Genomic DNA, 23,108 nt, shown 5'->3' on the forward strand with positions numbered 1-23,108 from the left:
TCTTTATTTCACCCTTTAAACAAAAGCTCTCCTGCAAGGACAAATCTGGTCCACATTCATTCAATCTTCCATATCACAAGTGTCAAAATAGAAGAGTCTTGGACAGAAGAAGAAGAACTGGAGGGCAAATTTCCGTCTTCACACCGCATGGACTGGTGTGTGAGGTGTGTGTGCTGCAGCTGGTGTTGTGAATCAGGCCGATGTCACACGTCCGCGATAACCCGGCTATTTCACAACACCAGGGTGGCACCACACCGCTGCCAACAGGAGCTCTGCTAACGGATCGCCTCATTCATCCCTTATACAAAGCTTAGGCTACTTATGTATTATGCTCAATATGGAAAAATATGGGAGTGGTTCTTTGAAAATAAAACTTTGTACAACCAAGATGAAGTTTCCTTTTTATGTTTAATGTGAAGTATTACAATTTTAATACGTAATTTATTCGATGACAAAGCTGAATTTTCATCATTATTAGGCTACTCCAGTCTTAAGTGTCACGTGATCCTTCAGAAATCACTCTAATATGCTGATTTGGTTCTCAAGGAACATTATCTTATTATTATGAATGTTTAAAACAGTTGTGCTGCTTAATTTTCCTGTGAAAAACACGTTTTGATTTTGGATTATTTGATGAATAGAAAATGCAAAAGAGCAGCATTTATTTGAAATAGAAATCTTTTGTAACAATGTAAGTCTTTATTGTCACTTTTCATCACCTTTGCTGAATAAAAACATTAATTTAATTAAAAAAACGTACTGACTTCAAACTTTTGAATGGTGGTGTAACCTATAGTAATAATTTTTCTTTACAAACTTTCATCATTTTAGAGTGTCCATCTTATTTTATATAAATAGCGCAAAACAATCAGTTATTTGGTTTTATCTGATTAAACCTTTAGGTGTAACTAAGAATGATTTTATGTCGTTTGAAATAAATTGCAGTGTTTCACACAGTAGGCTCATTATAATTTCAATTTCAATCACTTTATACAATCTTCTACTCCTTGTTATGACAGTTCCCCTCAGGCAACATAAGGATTTCAAAATGACCATTTAGCAGTTGGTTTTCTGCTTAAGCGTTGTGTCTAATAATAGAAATTTAATCAAAAATCTGCTTCAAAGGAGAGCACCTGCGGGTACGTTTACAGGGCCCGCACTAATTACACTGAAAAGGCTCCACCTTTGGGGCTTCCAGACCAATTTCTGCAGAAATAATTACTTAACCCGATGCTGCTCCCTGGGTCACATGCATTGGCGGACATTGGTGTTTTAGTTAATGAGGAACTGCTTCTGCAATGATCAGTCAACGCTCAAGGCAAAAGTCTGTCAGTTGGAACGACTGTGAGGTGCTGGCGGGTTAAAGCAGCTAACATGAAGGTCACTACAGGTTGGAAAATACACTATTAAATACACCATCTCAGCCAATACTACAATTACAATTCAATTTCTCCATATTAGTTGTATCTCAAACAAATATTTACAAGCCATTGTTCAAAGTTGAAAGTTTTGCCATTACTGTAATTTGTCAGGCTGAAGACTGATCGCTGTAAAACATTACCAAAATTAGGCCTACCTAATAAAATAAAATAACCGAATAATAAAATTAAACATTTCAATCATTCTCTCAATCAAATAAGCTGACAACATTGCCAGTGAAATGCATAATTTATTGTTTCTCATGCATGACACAGGACTCTCAAACCATGCATTTGTCCTTGAGAACCTGTGTCAAGGATATCTGACTAAAGATCTGAGTCATTACATGTTCTGATGATGTTTACAAGTCCCAGTACAAACTAAAGGCCCTGCGGCAACAATTAAGAATTAATGACCGTTACAAAAGCTCCAGAATATGTTCTCAAAACTAATCACACATCCATAAGTGGTTCCTTCCGGCTCAGGTATAATATAACCCTTCGAATCAAGCCTTGGCTTTACTCAGACAACTGTTGTTTCACTTGTGCCGGAGGTACCGCAGGCCAATGAAGGGATGAACCTCACAAACGCCAGAAGCCCGTTCTCGGTCTCCTCACTAAACAATGGAGATGACCGTAAATTCAGTTTGGGGGGATGTAGCAGTTTTGATAGTGACAGCGTGGCATCCCGCAGCTCTGGCGTCTTTTCTGGATATGACACATTGGATACACCGCCGAGTTATGACTTCTATACTAACACTGAGGTTTTTGGGAGAGCAAAGAAGTCAAGACCGTCTCTCTTTCAGCTTCACGCCAACCCTCAGGTAGGAACGAATCTTTTTCCCTAAGAAATCGCTCATGTAACCGCACTGATAAACTTATAACCAATGCTGAATGATGTCTGTTCCTCTAGATAAAAGTGTTGATAATCTTCATTAGGAGTCAATAGGATAAAGTTTATTCTAAATAAATACAAATAAATAAATCTTCAATTCAGGAATCCACAAAGAAATAGTCATGTTTTCCACTATTTTCTCTTAGGATGACCCGTCTCCACCTCCTCTATATGAGGAGTCGAGTGTGGACAAACAGAGCCTGGATGAAGATGAACCCACAGAACCTCCACCAGAACCGGCTCGCTTTGGATGGGCTCAGGGAGTCATGGTATAAGAACATTAAAGATTACACACACAAAAAAACAAACATTTACTTTTTAAAACCGCACCAGAATATGCTTCTTGGTGTATAAACATTAATAAAAACATTGACACCAAAACGTATTGGGGGCCAAACTTGAAAATGCAGGAATTTTATTCCATTAAAAACTTTTATTACAACTAACTTTCATTTTTTTAAAGGCCTTTTTTTATTTTATTGAAAAAACATGAACTCAGCTCTCCTCAAGTTTATGTATGTATGCATGCATGTGTGAGTATATATCTTTCTGTGAAATTTTAGCTTGAAAAATGTTTTTTTTTGTTCTTCTATTAGTGCATGTATATATATAGTATATATACTGTATGTAGCCTATGTATACAAATATATACACAAATAGAAGCACAAAAAAACATTTTCAAGCTAAAATTTTACAAAAAAGTATTTTTAGGTTTAAAATGTTAAAACAATACAAGACATATATTTTTTCAAATTTAAGAGTGTTTGGGCACTTTTTGATTGTCATTTATTAGTGGAACATGTTTATAGTGGTGCACTGTAAAAAAAATGTTTTTACATTCCTTAAACCATCAAAGTACTGTACGTTTTTTTTTTTGTATAAGTTATACTAGATTCAACTCGTTAAGTTTATGTAATTTAAGTTGAAATGACTTAAACATCCAAGTTGATTGTACTTCAAAATTTAAAGCAGCAACTTTTTGTTACAGTGTACAAACATAAATAACATTTTAATCATGTTGTTATATTGCAAGTGTTCATACATTTTTAAGTGTCTAAACTGTGTCTTTTTTCTGCCTATGGGTAAAATACTCCAAACATCTGAATAAAGTCAAACAGAAAGCATTTCTACATTGTGTTATCTAAATGGATCCCATTGAAGCTTCACTGTTTCTTGAACTCTCTGTAGATTCGCTGTATGCTGAATATCTGGGGTGTTATTCTGTACCTGAGGCTTCCCTGGATCACAGCACAGGCAGGGATTGGTATGTCAATCTATGTTTTTATGTCTTTATCCCTTCATTTTTATGTGTGTGTTTTACCGCTATTTTCCCACCTGATGTTTTGTGAACCTGAGGGCTGTTACGTTACAGATCTCTGTGACTGTGTGTTTTAACAATGCATAATATGAACATATTCCTCTTCACTTTAAAGGTCTGACTTGGGTTATAATCTTGCTCTCCTCTTCTATAACGGGCATCACTGGCTTGTCCACATCAGCCATTGCTACTAATGGCAAGGTTAAAGGAGGTAAAGACAATGCATTACATGTATGTGCTGAGTAAAATTGAATAACATGATTAATTACTTTTCTTTAAGGCATCCTCAGACTTCTTTCCAGGATGCAATATGGCCTAGTCATGTTATTTAATAACTATCAGATATCAGCATTGATCATTCTTTGTAATTCTTTCCCCAGGTGGAACATATTTTCTGATCTCTCGTAGTTTGGGTCCAGAACTGGGGGGCTCGATTGGGCTTATATTTGCTTTCGCTAATGCGGTGGCTGTAGCAATGCACACAGTGGGTTTTGCTGAAACGGTACAGGCACTCATGCAGGTGAGTGAAATGGACCAGTATACACAGAATTCACTGAATATGAAAGAAAATGTAGGCCTACGCCCAAAAATTTAAATGTAGGCTACTATTTTTCCCAACTTTTTTCTTCTTTGGAACACAAAACGAAAAATAATAATAATAATTTACTGGTTATCTGGCTACCTTATTAAGTTTATTTAACATGAAGTTTGGGAGGAGCACGTTCATGTAGGCTAATCCAACCAATCAGCGTGAGAAGAGGCCTAGACCTTATTCAGAGCAGCGCCATGACAAGTATGACAGCGAGGCTGTGAGGGATCGACTTACCGTGTTTTCAATGGCATCCGCTGTAAAAAGCTGTAATGACGAGAGTGAATAGAAGGAGAAACATCATCCTGTCAAAACTGGAGAAAAACTTGCTCACAGACTGAAAGTATTTCTTTAAAGCTCCTAGATCACTTATAATTTTCCACAGCGCATGGTGTCTGGAGTTTTATGTCTACTGAAGTTTCTTGTAATTATATTTTTTGCAATGTTTCGTCAGCAGATTAATCCAAAAACACATTAAATAACAATACAACCCACTGAAGAGATGTGTGTCTATCCCTCACAGCCTCGCTTTCATTCCCGTTAAAAAACAAAGATGGCGCTGCTGTGAATAAGGTCTATTGCCGTCCCTCACCTCTGTCCATATCTGAGTACGTGTGAACTCTGAATTGTGTTCAGTGGAAGTTTGCGGGTTTAAAACAACATGAGGGTTAGTAAACGATTTTCTTTCTTTCTTTTTTCTTTTTTGTTGGCTAAACTGTCTCTTTAAATTCGGCGTGAATCGGAAGTTTCGACAGACTTTTCTTACATATTATGATGTAGGCTATATCCCGAGTGAAACGGACAAGAAACAATGTAGGGCGGGATTTGATTTAGTTTATTGAAAATTGATTGGACCATTTGCTATCGCCGAAATCTCGTGTGAGTGACAGGTTGTCCTGCTCTTGCTCCCAGATTAAAATTTCATCTTAAAAGAGAAGTGGTTTGCAAGAGGGAGGGGATCAAAGATGTCAATCAAAGAATATGAGGGCACATGAATAAAAAAACATAACATAAATCATTTATAATCAATAGGCTACTACTGCAAAAGGCTATTTCATAAAAAAAACAAGAATTGTCCGTTTTGATTTCATGGTGACTATTTCTCATGTTTGAACCATGATTTTAAGACATAATAATAATTCATTACATTTATATATTGCTTTTCTCTGCACTCAAAGCGCTTTACATAGAAGGGGGAAATCTCCTTAACCACCACCAATATCTTTTTTCTGATGCCCATTAGGACACTGGGGTTAGCATGGTAGACCGACTTAATGATATCCGTATCATTGGAGTGATTACTGTCACCTGCCTTCTGGCCATCTCAATGGCTGGAATGGAATGGGAGTCCAAGGTTTGTTTCACAAGCAAAGCGATTTTAAGCAATTTTGTCTGGTTACCTAAGTAAGTTCAGCTCCTAATAGTTTACACTGGTTTCGTTACTCTCTCAGGCCCAGGTCTTGTTCTTCTTCGTCATCATGATCTCCTTTGCCAGTTACATTGTGGGAACCATCATGCCATCCACTCCACAGAAGCAAGCCAGAGGATTTTTCAGCTACCGAGGTCAGAGAGCAATGTAGTCAATATGTTCCAAAAATATGCTAATAACAACACTCCATCTTCATTTTCTCAGTGCTAGTCAGATTACACTACCATATGTCCCCATAAAGTGTCTCAATTTGTGCCCAATAGCTGATATTTTTGCGGAAAACTTTGTGCCCGGCTGGCGTGGACCGGAGGGCAGTTTCTTTGGCATGTTCTCCATCTTCTTCCCCTCAGCTACAGGCATCCTTGCGGGCGCTAATATCTCTGGAGATCTGAAGGCAAGTTGAGTTCCCAGTCACAGTAATGTTTCCTCCAATAAAGCATTTCAGAAAGCATATTTATTTGCGGAAAATCAAGCCTCTAAAAGCTTTCTGTTTATTGTTCTCACACACAAAACCTCCTGTAGGATCCAAATATTGCTATACCCCGTGGTACAATGCTGGCTATTTTTTGGACCACCATCTCTTATCTTATTATCTCAGCTACTATTGGTGAGTATCAGACGTATTAAAATATAAAAATATATTTTTTTAATTCACAGTAAAGTTTAGCACCAACTGAAACCCCACGTAGTCCAGATGACCTTAAAGTCACGATGAAACGGAAGTAGCGACAAAGTTTTTCTTCTGTACGTTTTATATTTATTCCCTATTGTGTATCCGAGTGTAACGGATTATTGTAATCAATTTGATTTTGATCCAATTATGACATATTCATTTAAAATTATGAGGACAAAAATAACAAAATAAACATCTACATGGATGAATCGCTCATAAGATCTTTAACATGCATTTAGGAAATACTAATAATTTTAATTTCATGCCTGCTTTAAGTAAGGCAAGTAATTTTGTCAGTTTTCTAAATATACATTTTTCAAAATTGAATAATTATGTGACTCTACAAAAGCGTTCATTATATGGAAGTGATTTGAGCGTATTTTACGTAAATTGCAAGCTGCCAGCACACGCTCACTCATTTAGCATCCTCTGGATTCATCAACATTAGAGCAAAATTTTGTGAGATATCAGTTACTGTGCACATTAATATGCCAATTGTATGTAGTTATAGGCCAGTAAGGCTCATTGTATTATCCAGTCACACTTACAGCTGTGTTATTTCCCTGTTGTTGTGCTCTTTAAATGCATTTCAGGCTCCTGTGTAGTGCGTGATGCCTCTGGTATTTTGAATGACACCATATCATCTTTGTCTGGGGAGTGTTTGGGAATTGGCTGCAACTATGGCTGGGACTTCAGTGACTGTATCAACAATAAGACCTGCCCTTTTGGACTCAGCAATAATTACCAGGTGACCATCATGTGTAAATGGTCATTGAGTATTTCTGTCAATGTGTCACTGAAAATATGAAAACATGTATACTGTATAACGCATTGTTCTGGCCCCTAAACATGAAATGTTCCCATATATCAGCTCAAAAATAACCCTTTGGGGGTCATCGGTCATTTTAGATTTGCATTTTTTAAATTTTTAATATTTAAATGTATGAAACTTGGTGACTTTTCTGGCACTTGCTAATACACACAAATTATAGACATGATCAGAAAAGGCAAAAAACATTTTTTGTAATAGTCACATTTTGAATGGGAAATGCAACCATTTTTGCAACCATATATTGCTATACAGACATTTAGGGTACGTTTACATGACAACGATGTACTTAAAATGGAAACGTTTTTCCTTTGCATCTTTCACGTACAGACGACAACGTTGTCAACATGATCCCTGTTCACTAGCATCCACGAAAACGATTAAAAACGCTGTATCATGCTGCCAGGCCAGTAGATGGAGATGTCACTTTGTTAAGAAACACTACGCACCTATTGACTGAACACGTAATGCGTATGCGCTTGACATCACTGTTTTCACAAATTTGTGTTTTTGTAGTTTACACAAAGATGATAATGGTATCGTTTTCGAAAATATGCACTTGAATCCAGTTTTCAAAAGTTTGCGTTTTCAGGCCCCCAAAATGCAGTTGTCGTGTAAATGAACGGCCAAAACGCATTAAAAGTTTTCTGTTTTTAGTTAGAAATAGATGTAGTGTAAACGGCCCCTTAAAGGGGTGGTTGATTATGATTTCACTTTTCTAACTTTAGTTAGTGTGTAATGTTGCTGTTTGATCATAAACAACATCTGCAAAGTTACAATGCTCAAAGTTCAAAGCAAAGGTAGATATTTGCTTTTAAAGAAATTGCTTTTTAAGGACTACAACAAACGGCTGGTAGAGACTACACCACATTCCTCCCGGGTTAGTGACATCACTAACCCTAAAATTTACATAAACCCCGCCCCCGGGAATGCGATTTATAGATTATCATGACAGAATTTGCTAATCAATGACTAGAAGATAGTTAACTCTACATCAGCTACATAAATTTAAACACAAACAAAAAAAGTTTTTGAAATTTTCAGGATACAAGCTGTTGTAGCTCCGCCCCCCCGTGCTGGGAGCAGCAGCTCATTTGCATTTAAAGGGACAGACACAAAAACGGTGCATTTTTGCTCACCCTTAAAAAGTGACAATTTTAACATGCTATATAAAAATATCTGTGGGGTATTTTGAGCTAAAATTTCACATACACACTCTGGGGACATCAGAGACTTATTTCACATCTTGTGAAAAGAGCATTATACCACCCCTTTAAATACATTTGCTTGATTTTTAACTTGTATTCATAAAGAAAAATATAAAATATTTTTTTCTAATATTTGTATTATTTTATATAGAAGTAAATGGTGCATAATTTGAAGGTGAATAATATATATCAAAATACTAAATATTAAACAAACAAAATTTAGTACAATTATTACATTTAAAAAAAATATATTTTATGACCTCTATAAGTGAGGAATACCAGAGGTTAACAGAAGTCATATATCACTTCAGACTATGAGCCTGGTGTCTGCAGTTGCTCCTCTGATCAGTGCTGGCATTTTTGGAGCCACTCTTTCCTCAGCCCTGGCCTGTCTGGTGTCCGCTCCTAAGGTTTTCCAGGTAACGAATGAGCCCCTGAACATCTTTATTCCTCCATTATAGAGTGCAAAACAATCTTCAGTGTTATTTACTAATTCAAACACTCCTTTAACACAACTCTCATCCATTCCCCTTTCTGATTCCTTCCATTCATTGTCCCCCTATAGTGCCTTTGCAAGGACAACCTCTATCCAGGCATTGGATTTTTCGGGAAGGGTTATGGGAAGAATAATGAACCACTCAGAAGCTATCTGCTAGCCTACATCATCGCTATATGCTTCATTCTTATTGGTAAACCACCAAACATCAAAATTTGACCATGCAGTTGTTGGATGCTCTCAAAAAAAGTGCTTAATTTTTATTTTAGAAATTTCCTTCTGACAAACAAATGTTCTAATATTTCAGCTGAGTTGAACACCATTGCTCCCATCATCTCCAACTTTTTCCTCTGCTCCTACGCCCTCATCAACTTCAGCTGCTTCCATGCATCCATCACTAACTCTCCAGGTGAGTACTTAAACCCATACATCAAGCCATGATGGGTTAAGCTAACAGTTTATGATGCAATATTTGCTTATTTAATGGTGGTTTGCTATTCGGATTAATGGTGCATACTGTAACCACCACAGGGCTCTTTCTTTAGATAATGACAAATGCAAACAAAATATGTTTTACGGCACTCAAAAAACGCTGCATGCTACTGTAAATTCACACGTCTCAGAATAGCTATATTCCGCTCACTGAAGCATTTCTCATTTTTCTTGTGTGTGAGCAGGCTGGCGTCCAACTTTTCGATTTTATAGCAAGTGGTTGTCATTGCTCGGAGCAGTAGTGTCTGTGATCATCATGTTTCTTCTAACCTGGTGGGCTGCTCTCATAGCCATCGGCATAATCATCTTCCTGCTGGGTTATGTGCTGTATAAGAAACCCGGTAAGACACCTACACTCTTAATAGAGTCTTTGTCAGAAATAATTAGTCTCATGAAGCTCATATTATTCCATCGAGCATTTCAACTCATCCCAAATACGTATAATATTGCCAAGCTTTCATTATGTGCTCAGTGCATGACTGTTTTTGTACTGTTTTTCAGATGTCAACTGGGGATCATCAATGCAAGCCAGCTCATATAACATGGCACTGTCTCAATGTGTAGGTCTTAACCAAGTGGAAGACCATATTAAGAATTACAGGTAAATAACACCCTGTTCATGTTGTTATTTGTCTTTTGCTCGCTTGAAAATGTTCCATTTGTGTTTTTCAACTCTTTTTATATTCTCAATTTTCATCATTTCTTCCTGTGTCCTACTTTTTTCCATCTGTTCTTTTTCTCAGGCCACAGTGTTTGGTCCTCACTGGGCCTCCCTGTACACGTCCTTCCCTAGTGGATTTCATCAGCACCTTCACCAAGAACCAGAGCCTTATGATATGTGCAAATGTCATTACAGTAAGTTAACGCATAGAAACATTAAACAGGGTTGTGAAAAGCGGGGGTGGTCTACACAACAAATGTTTAATTAACATTTTTTCAAAATGTCCTTTTCCAAAGAAATAAATCATTGAGGATTCTCACAGTCAAAGAAAAGCCTATGAATATCAGGAGTTATAACTAAAATATAAGTATTGAAATATATAAATATGGAAATATAAATGTCATATTAACCCCTTACTTGTCAGTCCCATTTTTGGGACATAGACTCCAAAATTATATTTCCACTTTAAATTGTTATATGCTGGTTGCATAAACAAAGCCCTTATGTTAAAACTGTGTCTTAAGTACTAGTATGACCAAATAGCGTTGAGTCAAGGGGCAATCAGTCTTAGTTTCTATTATCAAACTTAACCAATCTACTTTTTTATATAACTGACTTGAAACAGTTATGAACCGGTTATAACCGGTTATGCAACTGGAATACTTTTTAAAAGAGTCACTTGGACTATTGTAGATTATTGGGAGTGATTTTAAATTTTTTTCATTAATATATTTTACAAAACATGTTTTACTTTAAAACTGCATATAATTTTGAAATTTTGAAATTCCCAAATTTGAAGTTGATATCTCAAAAAATGAGCTTTCAGGGAAATTTTGTCTGGGCGCAGTACTAAACTTACATACTATTTATTAAATAGACATTTGTCAGTATTTGGTTTGAATTCAACCTCTAATAAACACATAAAAGACATGCTGATAGAAAACAGATGTGTGTTATAGCTCACAGACGCATTACAAATGAAGAATCTTTATATTTATGACATTTTCAGACCCTTTCAGTAATAATGAACCACTGGAAAACTCAAAAGATGTGGGAACCCTGCTGTAATATAATTATCATAATAATAGATAGAATAAATTTGGAACCATTTTTCATCTTGGTTGTTTCTTGGAAACATAGATTGCATATTTTCTCTTTTCCATAGACTTCCAAATCTGTTTATCTCTCACTGAAACTTTGTGTTAAACAGTTTTTGCCCCTGCACAACACATCTTCGCAATACATCAAGTTTTAAAAGTTCTTTGCAGCTCTGAACACTCTTTTCTCCTGAGCACATATTCTGTGTTTGACTGACTGTGTGTTATTGACAGGGGGAACCCTCGCCTGGCCCTGTGGACTCAGCCAAAAGCAGTCCTCATATAAGCTGGCTAAACAAGCGGCGCATAAAGTCCTTCTACCACACTGTAGTGTCTGATGACCTTCGTGTCGGCGTACAGATGCTGCTGCAGGTCACCTATGTCCCACAATGCACTACGCTTCATGTTCTAACATCATTTATTCAGTTTTTTTAGAGTCCGATGAAGGTATACCAGCAAAACGTAATGTCTGTTTATGGTGGTTCTATTCCAGAGTACGGGTTTGGGTCGGATGAGGCCCAATGTCCTAGTGATGGGATTTAAGAAGAACTGGCGTAAAGCTCAACCAAGCAAAATTGAAAACTATATTGGAATTTTGCAGTATGTATATCACATTTAATATTCCCTCAGTGTTAAATTCTGATGAAGAAAAGTCAAGGCATGTGACAGTTCCATGTGATTTTAGCGATGCATTTGACCTGCAATATGGCGTATGTGTTCTTCGGATGAAGGAGGGTCTTGACATAAGTCGAACGATGCAAGCACATGGTATGGACTCTTTCAAAACTCCCTTTCTAACAATTTCTACAGTTTATGTGCAGTGACGGAATGTTTCACTTTAGTCAATCTAGGGTTCGAGACATCTACTGAACAAGGACTTGACACAAGGAGCTCAACTACTGCTACAACAGCCACAATTGATACATCACGTGTGTATCCAAACTCTTAAATACTGAATCTATTCAAGGCTGTTGGACTCTTTTCCAAAACATGTGATCTCCTGTGTTGCAGTGGACCCTGAGGCACTAATGGCCATGTCCCAGCCCACCAGTGTGTTTCAGACTAGACAGGGAAAGAAGACCATTGATGTGTATTGGCTCTCTGATGATGGGGGTGAGTTGATATTCAAATAATATGTTCTTTTTTAAAGATTTTGCAGTGGAAAAACATGGTTTAACAATTCACTGTGTTGTCAGGTCTGACACTATTAGTGCCGTACCTCCTTTCCCGTAAGAAACGCTGGGGCAGATGCAAAGTGAGGTTGTTTGTTGGAGGTGAAGCTCAAAATATCGATGAGCAGAAACAAGAGTATGCATAACCTTTATTGTAATATTATTTGTGGTAACACTTCATAATACAAAGTCCATGCCACACATATTACATGATATAAATATATTTTACCATTCAAAGGTTTGGGGTTGGAGTTAATGATTTTGAAACAATTCTCTTATGCTCACCAAGACTGCATTATATTTAATAATAAAAAATATAGTCAAATATTATTACAATGTAAGATGGCTCTTTTCTATTTTAATATATTTTAAAATGTAATTTATGCCTGTAATGGCAAAGCTGAATTTTCAGCACCATTACTCCAGACTTCAGTGTCACATGATCCTTCAAAAATCATTCTAATATGCCGATTTGGTCCTATAATTTTGGTTTTATGATATTATCACAGTTTTTGCATTTTGCATTTTTTTTTTTTGATGAAAAAAAACAGCATTTATTTAATTGAAATTTGTAACAATATAAATGTTTTACTGTCAATTTTGATCAATTTAATGCATCCTTGAAAAATGTTCTATTTCTTTAAATGTATTTCCCCAAACTTGTGAATGGTAAAGTGTGTGTAATATATATATATATATATATATATATATATATATATATATATATATATATATATATGTATATATATATATATATATATATATATGTATATATATATATATATATATATATATATATATATATAATAAAACACTCTCACATAGTTTTTTATTTTTTAATGATATATTGATGTCTTATATTATTAAACATAATACTAATATTTAATCACATGATGCATATAATATAATAATATATTCATATATATCTGTAAAGCTATATATCTTTGAAAATGATTAATTGATTTATTTAATAATTCTAACAACATTTATTTAATTGGTCCTATGAATGTCAAAGTCCGTTAAGACGAGCTTGCGTTTGTATTTTGTCAGGCTCAAAGCTTTGATCAGCAGGCTCCGTCTGGGTTTCCAAGATATTCAAGTTCTTCCTGACATCAATGGAAAACCACAGTCTGAGAGGTACAGTCTCATTTATTCAATTCAACTCTCTGCACTGACCTCTTAAATTAATGGACTGTATATTCCTATTTAAAAAATTGTATTTCTGTCCTTAAATTATTGAAACAGCATTAGAAGATTTGAAGATCTCATAGCTCCGTATAGAGTAAGTTCAGTCCAAAAGGATGGTCAAGAAGCCGACGAGACAACAAAGGAATTCTCCTGGATGGTGTCTGATGAGGAATTCGAAACGTTCAGAGCCAAGGTAGTTTAGGTCAAATGATGGAGTTAGGATACGAAGCCTTGCCTACTTTCATGCATGCTCTGGTTAAACATGTTTGTCCTGTGTTTGTATAGTCCCTTCGACAGATCCGCCTGAATGAAGTTATTCAAGATTACTCTAGAGATGCTGCATTGATCATTGTGTAAGTGCTACAGTATACAGGATGTTGTGCCATGATGTTATTTAGATTACATTTAAACAAAACCGAATGTGACTTTCTGAAATCACCTGTAATTTTTCTATATTTTGTTGTTTGGCAGAACTATGCCCGTGGGGCGAAGAGGGGCATGTCCTAGTCCCCTTTACATGGCTTGGCTAGAGATCGTGTCACGTGACCTTCGACCCCCAGTTCTTCTTGTCCGAGGCAATCAGGAGAATGTGCTGACGCTCTACTGCCAGTGAACGCCACCTTTTCCTGACAGAACTGTTCACACGCGTACATCAGTTGAAAAGAAACTCAACTTGTCAATGACATGTTAAAATTATGACAGATTTACATATTTTCATTTGGTTTCATATGTCTTGTGGTTAATAGGGTGTTTGTCTTCATTTGTTTAACTTTTTAATTCTCAATTCAGAATATATTTTATTTGTTTTTGCTGCTTTAGTTATGTTATGCACTTTCTCCAGAAGTAATAATTCAAACAAAAGACTGTATTCAAAGAATTTCCTCTCAAATTATGTGTGTAATTAGCCTATTTTACAATAATCTTAGTTGATTCTGATTATCTTAATTCAGCAATTGAAACAGTTTGCATATGTATATCTGAATGTTTAATAAATTACTACTTATGTATGACATGTTTATTCTTTTATTTTATTTTTTATGGCATTTAGGTAAACTTTTAAAAAATATAAAAATCAACTCAATTTAATTAAAATTAACCTATTTACAACATTGATTTTATGGGGAGACAGTAATTTTATGTTTAAACTATAGCTACTTTTCAAATTAAGTTAATTTTATGTTGATAACAGTTAATCTCAAATAAATCTAATAAAATTATAATAAAAAAACATGGATTTGAGCCTCAACGCCCTTAGGGCGTCAAAGTGTCCCATATTCGTGAACAGACATGCGCATATTTCTGTAAAACTGTACAAAGATAATAAGAAGCTTTCATAATAGCCATCTGATGCAATCACAACATTTACAGGAAACACCGTGAAAACAAATTCTGAAGGCTGTTTTTCAGTGCGCGTGCGCAGTGCGTGGGGCTTCAGGACAGGCTCCACGTCTGAACGCGAGCTCATCCCAGCCAATCACAGGCGGCCACAGTGTGTTTGGGAAACTACACGCAAATACTTCATGGCTTATGAGCAGCCCGAAACTTCTTGAATCAGGAACCTTATCGTGTATTGTCCTTTTGACTAATCGAGTGGTGAAGTCTTCGAAAATTACTGTAGATATTTTATGCGACCATTAATATAGTTCTAATTGGTTAGATTGCGAAGGAAAAATGGAAAGTTCTAAGGTCTCGGATAAAGAGACCATCTCGCTGGTTATTAAAACGCCTAATCAGTTTCACGGCGATCAGCTGATCGAGGGAGTGCGCGTGGACTGGACCGTGAAAGACCTCAAATGTCACCTCTCCGAGGTTTATCCCAACAACCCGGTAGGTTTGGATTGGTTTCTTATTCTATGGGTGTCGGGTTACATCTAGCGAGTCGAAAGCATTCCTCAACATAACACCCAGCTAGCATGGCTGAGCAATGTATCTTTCTGTCAATAAATCATTTGCACTCTATAAACAGAAGGTGAATTTGCATCCCATTGGTTTATTTTTTTTATAGTGTTAGTAAATTAATAATTTATCACATTATTCCTCTACTGTGTAACGTTAGTTATTTTGCATTATACGGAAGCAACTACTAGGTACGTTACATGTGAAATTTGCTGTATGTTTTTACTTCTCACAAACATTTCTCACAAAGTCATTTCAACCATTGGATGTTGTATATCATTGTGCAAATACAGACGGTTAACGTTACACTTTATTTTAAGGTAACGTTGTTACTCACTTAAATAAGTATTTAGTAATATTAATTAACTACATGTTCTTACTATAGAGTTAGGGTTTGGTTTTGGGTTAGCTACTTGTAATTATGCATAATTTACTGTTATTACTATAGTAAGTACATGTAGTAACGTGTAACTACGTCACCTTAAAATAAAGGTACTTTCTAGGTACTATTTGACGTTTGGACTTACTTTCTTTTAGGCTGAGAAAGACCAGAGACTCATTTACTCAGGCAAGCTGCTTCAGGACAACCTGCTTATGAGAGATGTTTTCTCAAAGGTGAGGGACTTTACCATCTTTGAGGTGCTTTTTTTGTGTTTATTTCAGGGTTGCCAAGTGACTGCAACAGACATGTACACATGGGTTGCCATGCATGAGGCTTACACTTGTTTACTTTCTACAGTATCTTATCTTTACCTGCTTCCAACTATGAAAAAAAAAATGAATTCCAGCTATTTCTTTGTTAATATTTAATATTTACATGAAAAAAATCTATGATTTTGAAACTTTATTATCATTTAAAATGATAAAATTGTATGTATTATTTATATTTTATGTTTATTATATATTTAAATTATACAAATACAAATTTTAACGAATTATTTGCAGGCTATTTTTATAAAATACTCTTCATTACCAGTAGGAGCATCCAGAAAAATCATTATTTTTTGGCATTTATGGTTGAATTTACAGTATAAATAAAGCATGGCCATGTCCCTGAAACAAAATTCAGGGTTACAGAAAAGATGCAATGTATAAATTTAGCTATCCTGAAAGGCAGGGGTGTTGGCAAAACTCTGATAGTTGTGTCATAAAAAAATAATAATAACGGGAGGAACCACAGACACCTCTTGTACTGTATCCTCAGCCTGATCTTCTTATCATGTGCTCAAGTGTGTCTAATTTAAAAGCACTTCGCAGCCTCTCAAGAAGCGAGTTGTGAATTTGAAAAAAGGACATTTGTTGTAACATGGTGAAAGCCTGTCACCTGATCGATGTCATGCCATCAAGAGCGTGACACGGAGATAAAAAACAATGTGATAGTCTCATGGTTTATCCAATCTCTCAAAGCTTTCTCTTTCACAAAATGATAGTTCCTTTGGTGTATGCCTTTGCCACCTCAAAAAGCATGTTACCTCTTGTTTCTGTCAAAAGAACTGAAAGAAAAAAAACTTTTTCTGCAGGTTCCTACAGATACCAAGCCCACGCTTCACCTGGTGTGTGCTGTGAGACCCCAACCTGCTGCCCAGCTAGGAGCAAGACCCAAAGTATGTTATTCCCATCTACTGTTTATATTAGGCTTTCGCCATGTGGTAAGATCTAGTGCTACATGTAAAAACAGACATTTGGTTTATTTATAAGTTTCATGTCCTGAATAGCTCCAAGGCAATATATTTGATCACCTTACATTATGGTTCAGATGTGGCGGTTTCCTGTCTCTCAGGGTAATGCTGTGCTTGTTCAGTTGGGTGGAGATATCACCACACCACTGCTTACTTCCTGTTCCTTTCTGCATCCTTGTTTGCATAAACCAAATCCTGTAGCAAATTTCACATGAAGTTGCATAGTGTCTCATGCATCTGTTCTGGCTTTCCTGCTTAATAATCAAGTGTGTTTCTCTTTCATATCTTTGGTGTAGGTGACATCAACACAGCAGCAGAGTTCCCAGCACTCCCCACTAACTGCTACCCAGAGCTCAGAGTCTCCAGGACCGTCCGTGACCTCCACGGATGGCCTTAGACAGCGAGGTCATGCTGTCTGGCCTGGCACTAGTGCTGACACATCTACGTGAGTTCTTGTCTTTTGTCAAATTGAGATTCAGTGCTGTAAGTATTAAAGGTGTATGAATGTTAATGTTTGTTCTTCATTCACAGGCCTGTAACAGCAGCGATGACCCACCCAGCCTTCCCCACGTACTCCCTTTACAGTCCACAACAGCTGCTGTGGTTGCAGCAAATGTATGCCCGCCAATACTACATGCAATAGTAAGTACACCCTATATAGACATTACAGTGTTGGGCTGCACGATTAGGTTAAAAAAAAACATGTAATTGCACACTTTTTCCTTCCTTATCTAAATTGCGATTGTAAAATGAGATAATAAAAAAAAAAGCTCCAGGTTTGCATGTTTTTAGGGCTTCACAATTTGGCCAATTTTTTTATTATCATCAAAGTGCCTCTATATGCTTTTTCGAATATTACATTTCATGCAATGTGTAATATAGCTGTTTGTGAACGATCAAAGTGTCTCCTAAAAGAAAGAATCGATTCTGAACGGCTGAAACGAGTCTTCAACAATTCCAGTCTCACCTCCTGTTACATACCTACGTAACAATGTAACAAAGTTACATAATGCCAGCCTATAGTCTTCATTTCCTGCCCGTGAACAACGTGTTGTTAACATGTCGAGAAGACACTGTTTCAGCGCTGCGAGTCCACTTTGCATGCAGTTCAAAAGCATAAGGACTCACACTGGAATTAGTACGGAAAAACCGATGTCATTGTGCTTCCGGAGCTAAAATTCATATATGGTGATAAGCTGTAGACCAATCACAACAGACTGGGAGCCGTCTGACCATTTAGAGCAGAGTACGTTCGCAGAAAGGAGAGGTTTAGAGAGACTGAATCTTTGAACAAACTGTTTTCAGACTCTTTGAGAAATGTGATGCATGTAAACCTATTTTAGGAGACCTCCAAAACAAAATTAAGAGCCTTTAAAATTGCATAGTAGGGGCACTTTAAATGTATTATTACTATTAAATAAAAATATTAGCAAGATTGTACAACGTGTGAATGAAACGTCTGTGTTGTTTCAGTCACGCTGCCATGACAGCTGCCGCCTCCGCTCCGATGGCCGTCCCTGCCGCTGCTACCTCACTGCCCGTCGGCCCTCATCAAGCCGCTGTACCTGCAGCTTTACCCAATCAAGGTCCCATCAACAACCTGCCAGCCAATCAGAATGCCCCAGGTCCTGCGTTCATCAACCCAGAGGGAGCAAATCAGAATCTGAGAATGAATGCCCAGGGTGGCCCTGTGATGGAAGACGAGGAGGACATAAACCGCGACTGGCTGGACTGGGTGTACACAGCATCCCGATTGGGTGTCTTCCTGAGCATTGTGTACTACTACTCCAGCATGAGCCGCTTCGTTCTGGTCATGAGCAGCCTGGTTATTATGTACCTGTAAGTTTAAACTGAACGCCAAATGTCTATTTTGCAAACATAATATTCAGAAACATGTGGTTGGTGTTTTCAAGTTCTGGGATTGGACTACACTGGTCACACTGTATGTTTTTAACTCACTAAAGAATCAGTTCATAAGAGTCATTTGTTTGGGAGTTGGACTTTTCTAAAAAGAATGAGTTGAAGTTTGCGCTGTATGTTTTTGATTCACTGAAAAGAACAGGTTCATGCAGGTTATGTGTTTAGGGAATTGGACTACACTGGTCACACCAGTTCATAAGAGCCATTTGTTTGGGAATTGGACTTTTCTAAAAAGAATGAGTTGAAGTTTGCGCTGTATGTTTTTGATTCACTAAAAAGAACAGGTTCATGCAGGTTATATGTTTAGGGAATTGGACTACACTGGTCACACCAGTTCATAAGAGCCATTTGTTTGGGGAATTGGCATACACTGGTTGTGCTGTATGTTTTTGATTCACAAAAATGAAACGCCTCATAAGAATCATTAATTCTGAAATCATTCAGTTTGGTAGCACTGTATGTTTTGTGTTGCTGCGCCCCTGAATTATAGAGCAGGTATCTCTGTTTGAGTGTTTTAGTATGTTGTATTGTCCACGTCAGTGGAAAAATGCAAGTGTGAGATCCGTTAATAAACACAGATACACACTCAGTTAGATAACTTGAGTAGATAAATGAGTAGCTTATGCAAGCAAAAATTAGCAGATAGTACTTTCCGATCCCTGATAGATAGATAAAAACATCTTCCTGTACATGACTGCTGATTGGTTGGTGGCATTCTGGGACTTATTTTGTTGAGCTCCAGCTGTTATAACCGATAACAATTCACTTCTGATACTCTATCTCTGCAAACGTGGCAGTTTGACTGATCTGCTTGATCTGAGGGTGTTCAGTGTTATGGCCTTATCTTGACCCACCCTACCGTACAAACAGTTTGGGCGTCCTCTCTTGATTTAGTAATGTATGAATGAGCAGAGTTGAGGTGCTAATGGCTGACTATTTTAAAATAAATTGTGTAATTTTAATGGAAATGGAGCTCATGGAGGCCTGATTCCCTTTTTGAAGCTATTCTTAAGGTTCTTTTTCTCTCTTTCAGACACACCGCAGGTTGGTTTCCTTTTAGACGGAGACCCCAAGCCAGGCCTCACAATCAGCCAGCACCAGAAGTCATACAGAACCAGCAGAACCAAAATGAGCTCAGACATCCAGAACCAGTGAGTCATAGTTTCTGTTTAAGAAAGAAAATAAGAAGTAATTATACTTGGATAAGTGGCGTGTGTAGGCGTGTGTGTGATTTTAATAATTCTCATTTTGTCCTGAAGGTGCCGCCCCCTGCTGAAGTGGAGGATGCCGAAGTTGTTGAACCCGCCATGATAGCAGTGCCTGTTACCCCAGTTAGACGACCCCTCCTATGGACGGCATGGGTGTTTTTCAAAGCCTTTTTCGCTTCTTTGATACCTGAGGCTCCACAGGGCATTGCAAACTGAATTGGAAGCAGTCGGACTGAAACGACAAAACTGGACCCTAGAGACCCTTGGCTTGACCATTTGGACATTATACATGAAGGCTACAAGTACTAGAAATAGTAGCACTTTCCAGTCCTTTGCCTATGTGAACATTGGTTGCACATTCTGTATAAACATGGACATGGAGTTGTAAATATTGCTGGACAGTTTTTGCTTAGCACTTTAGATAACCACACCGACTGGAATCAATGGTATCAGTCTCCAGGCCTGATCCTCTTATATAGGCTCCTGTCACCAGGGCTTCATTCTCTTGAAGTGCTCTACGATGAGTGATCCAAGGATTAAACTCATGGGATTATCTTATTAAGGTTCTAGTATAATGGACAACGAAGGCCATACATTGATTTTGCATGAATTGATGGAGGGTGCTTGGAAGAATGCATTTGTGGCACTTTGAAGCTAATGGTGTTTATGCAAGTTAAATATGCTTACATGTGCTTTTTTTTAAATTGTATTCAACCTGTGAAATGAATATTGTTAATATTTATGAAGAAGGTTTGGTATGCGTTCAAGTAGTTTGAGCAGAATTTGCAATTTAAAGAGCACCAGTGTTTGCTGTTGACTTTGGGATGAAACAAAGGCGAACGAATTTCAGTGACGTGCAATTTTGCATTTTCTTTACACAAAGGAACTGCACTTTAGTACATGCACGAGTGGAGGACAGAAATGAGGACAGGTATGGTTCTGAGAGACTAAAAAATAAATTTTTAATCTGGTATTTATCAACACTGTAGCATTGCTGTCATTTAATTGTATGTCTAAAATAGCATTGTTTATTAACATTAATAAGATAAGCCTCTTTGTACCAGAAAATGAAAAAAGAAATAAACAACTTTGTTTCAATTTCGTATTGAAATTCTTTGAAAAGTAGAAATGCGAGCTGCATTCTGTTTGTGTAGCATAGGTTTTCTCCTATGCTTTTTTTAAAATTAATTTTAGGTTTTACCTTTGGCCACATGCTACCAGTTTATGTACAAGCACTTAAAAAAAAATGATTTCAGTCGGACTAATAAACAAAGTCATACACACTTTTGTCCAACTGAAATGGTATTATTGAGATTTTTGCAAGTCGCATTACAATTGGCATTTGCGTTGTGTGTATTCTAAGCAAGAATGGCAAACTTTTTTTATTCTTTAAATATTTGATAGTGTGCTGTTATGTTGTCTCACACTGGCTTGACTTGATAATCCCAAGATGCTTGACGCAGATGAACGGTAAAATCACATTTAATAAACATCAGGAACCATACATAAAGACACCAGGGGCCTGTTTCAATAAGGAGGTTCAACCAACTCTGAGTTAAAACTTGAACTCTGAGTTGACTTACCCTGAGATGGGAAACTCTGAGTTTTTGGTTTCAGAACAGCTGAAATTAGTTAGTTCAATCAACTCTGAGTTGACTGACTCTGAGTTAAGCGTGTTCACCACAACTATAAAAAGCCATTATCAATGGAGCACAGATATTATGAGTCACCATGGCAACAGCGCCAGACAAAAAGAGGTCTTCATATTTCTCACCAGCAGAACTGGATGAGCTTCTGCAAGCATATGGAGAGTACGAATATTATTTCGTTTATAAGTTTACATTTTAATTACTGTTATACAGTGATGGGTGTAATTAATTACCAAGTAATCTAAATACTGTAATTTAATTAAAGAGATTACTCTTAATTCTTCTGTAATTTAAAGTTAAATCTGATGTAATTGTATTAGACTATAGAACAATTCTGTATAGGCTATTTAACATACATTTTTAAAAGTTATATTCTCCCTCTACACACATGGGTCAATTCAAGAATAATTCATGCAATTGTATATTGTTTATTTGAAAGCATTAAAAGTGCTGTTTCTTGTCTCTCCTTGTATTGTTCAAGTGGTTGAGGTTGATATGGGATTTAGTAATAAGTAGACCAATAAATCCTATAGATAGTCATTATTACATTAATCTAATTACACTGTTGAAGATGTCATTTGTAGTTAGTAATACAAGTAACTTACCCAACTGTTATAATATCAGATGTGAAACTGGAAGAACAGTATGTTATTCAACCTAATTTTAATTTTCATGTGCAATCCTGCAGACATTAAAAGAACATGGCAGCAGCTGAAAATTAAATATAAAAACATAATTCAGTCAAGTAAGGCTTGAGCATATCATGGGTGTAGGCTACCTGACTTTACAAATATTTGACATATTAAATAACTAAATAGCATCCAGTGTCTAGCAGTGCAGCAGCATTTTTGGCTGAGGGAATTCCTGGAGGGACTTCAGAGCCAGTCACTCCCAAAGATCCAAGGGCCTTCATAAAATGTAAGAGGTTTACATATGTGTTATTTTTTATATAGGCTATTTTTGATATTTCCATTTATTTTACTTTGGGTTAGGATTTTTGTTGGACCAATAGATTCTGATGGTAATATCTGTCTTTTGGAGCCTCCTATCCCAACAGAACCCCAGGCAGTCGTAAGTAGCCTACTCAATACACCCGAAATTATGACAAATAGTGTTATAAAGTGTACTCAATCAAATGCTCATCACATGGGGATAAAGAGTTTCTGCTGCCACAGAGAGGCCTACAGAGGTAATGTTAACATTATGTGTCTACACATCAAACAATCTACACATTCAGATTTTTTCACATTTTTATGTGGAGGAGCCTATAGAATCTAAGTTTAAATCTAAG

General features: G+C 36.8%; 2 protein-coding genes across 2 annotated transcripts; both read left to right on the plus strand.

Annotated features, from left to right (window-relative positions):
• Positions 1-1,966: 1,966 nt before the first annotated feature.
• On the plus strand, positions 1,967-14,473 carry slc12a3 (solute carrier family 12 member 3). Its single transcript, XM_079874778.1, has 26 exons — positions 1,967-2,242; positions 2,460-2,582; positions 3,502-3,577; positions 3,747-3,842; positions 4,012-4,151; positions 5,464-5,574; positions 5,672-5,783; positions 5,913-6,043; positions 6,172-6,256; positions 6,916-7,070; positions 8,671-8,778; positions 8,925-9,048; positions 9,163-9,264; positions 9,533-9,688; positions 9,849-9,948; positions 10,091-10,202; positions 11,340-11,477; positions 11,599-11,705; positions 11,791-11,873; positions 11,948-12,034; positions 12,117-12,218; positions 12,302-12,413; positions 13,328-13,414; positions 13,523-13,658; positions 13,751-13,818; positions 13,937-14,473. The coding sequence occupies exons 1-26, from the start codon at positions 1,994-1,996 to the stop codon at positions 14,076-14,078; spliced, it is 3,042 nt and encodes a 1,013-aa protein (XP_079730904.1). The 5' UTR covers positions 1,967-1,993; the 3' UTR covers positions 14,079-14,473.
• A 408-nt stretch (positions 14,474-14,881) lies between these two features.
• On the plus strand, positions 14,882-21,266 carry herpud1 (homocysteine-inducible, endoplasmic reticulum stress-inducible, ubiquitin-like domain member 1). The gene is made up of 8 exons (XM_079874034.1): positions 14,882-15,292; positions 15,899-15,976; positions 16,882-16,965; positions 17,337-17,485; positions 17,572-17,682; positions 18,514-18,879; positions 19,994-20,111; positions 20,220-21,266. The coding sequence occupies exons 1-8, from the start codon at positions 15,137-15,139 to the stop codon at positions 20,382-20,384; spliced, it is 1,227 nt and encodes a 408-aa protein (XP_079730160.1). The 5' UTR covers positions 14,882-15,136; the 3' UTR covers positions 20,385-21,266.
• The last annotated feature ends 1,842 nt before the right edge of the window (positions 21,267-23,108 follow it).

Source organism: Squalius cephalus (assembly GCF_949319135.1).
Source record: "Squalius cephalus genome assembly, chromosome: 6".
In the NCBI taxonomy this organism is placed as follows: domain Eukaryota; kingdom Metazoa; phylum Chordata; class Actinopteri; order Cypriniformes; family Leuciscidae; genus Squalius; species Squalius cephalus.

Bases quoted from the DNA above. Each gene is read 5' to 3' on its own strand.
- slc12a3 (XM_079874778.1), top strand. From the start codon at position 1,994: ATGAACCTCACAAACGCCAGAAGCCCGTTCTCGGTCTCCTCACTAAAC. The intron at 10,203-11,339 runs GTAAGTTAACGC...TGTTATTGACAG, and splicing joins TATGTGCAAATGTCATTACA to GGGGAACCCTCGCCTGGCCC. The intron at 11,874-11,947 runs GTATGGACTCTT...GTTTCACTTTAG, and splicing joins TCGAACGATGCAAGCACATG to TCAATCTAGGGTTCGAGACA.
- herpud1 (XM_079874034.1), top strand. From the start codon at position 15,137: ATGGAAAGTTCTAAGGTCTCGGATAAAGAGACCATCTCGCTGGTTATT. The intron at 15,977-16,881 runs GTGAGGGACTTT...CTTTTTCTGCAG, and splicing joins TGAGAGATGTTTTCTCAAAG to GTTCCTACAGATACCAAGCC. The intron at 20,112-20,219 runs GTGAGTCATAGT...TTTGTCCTGAAG, and splicing joins AGCTCAGACATCCAGAACCA to GTGCCGCCCCCTGCTGAAGT.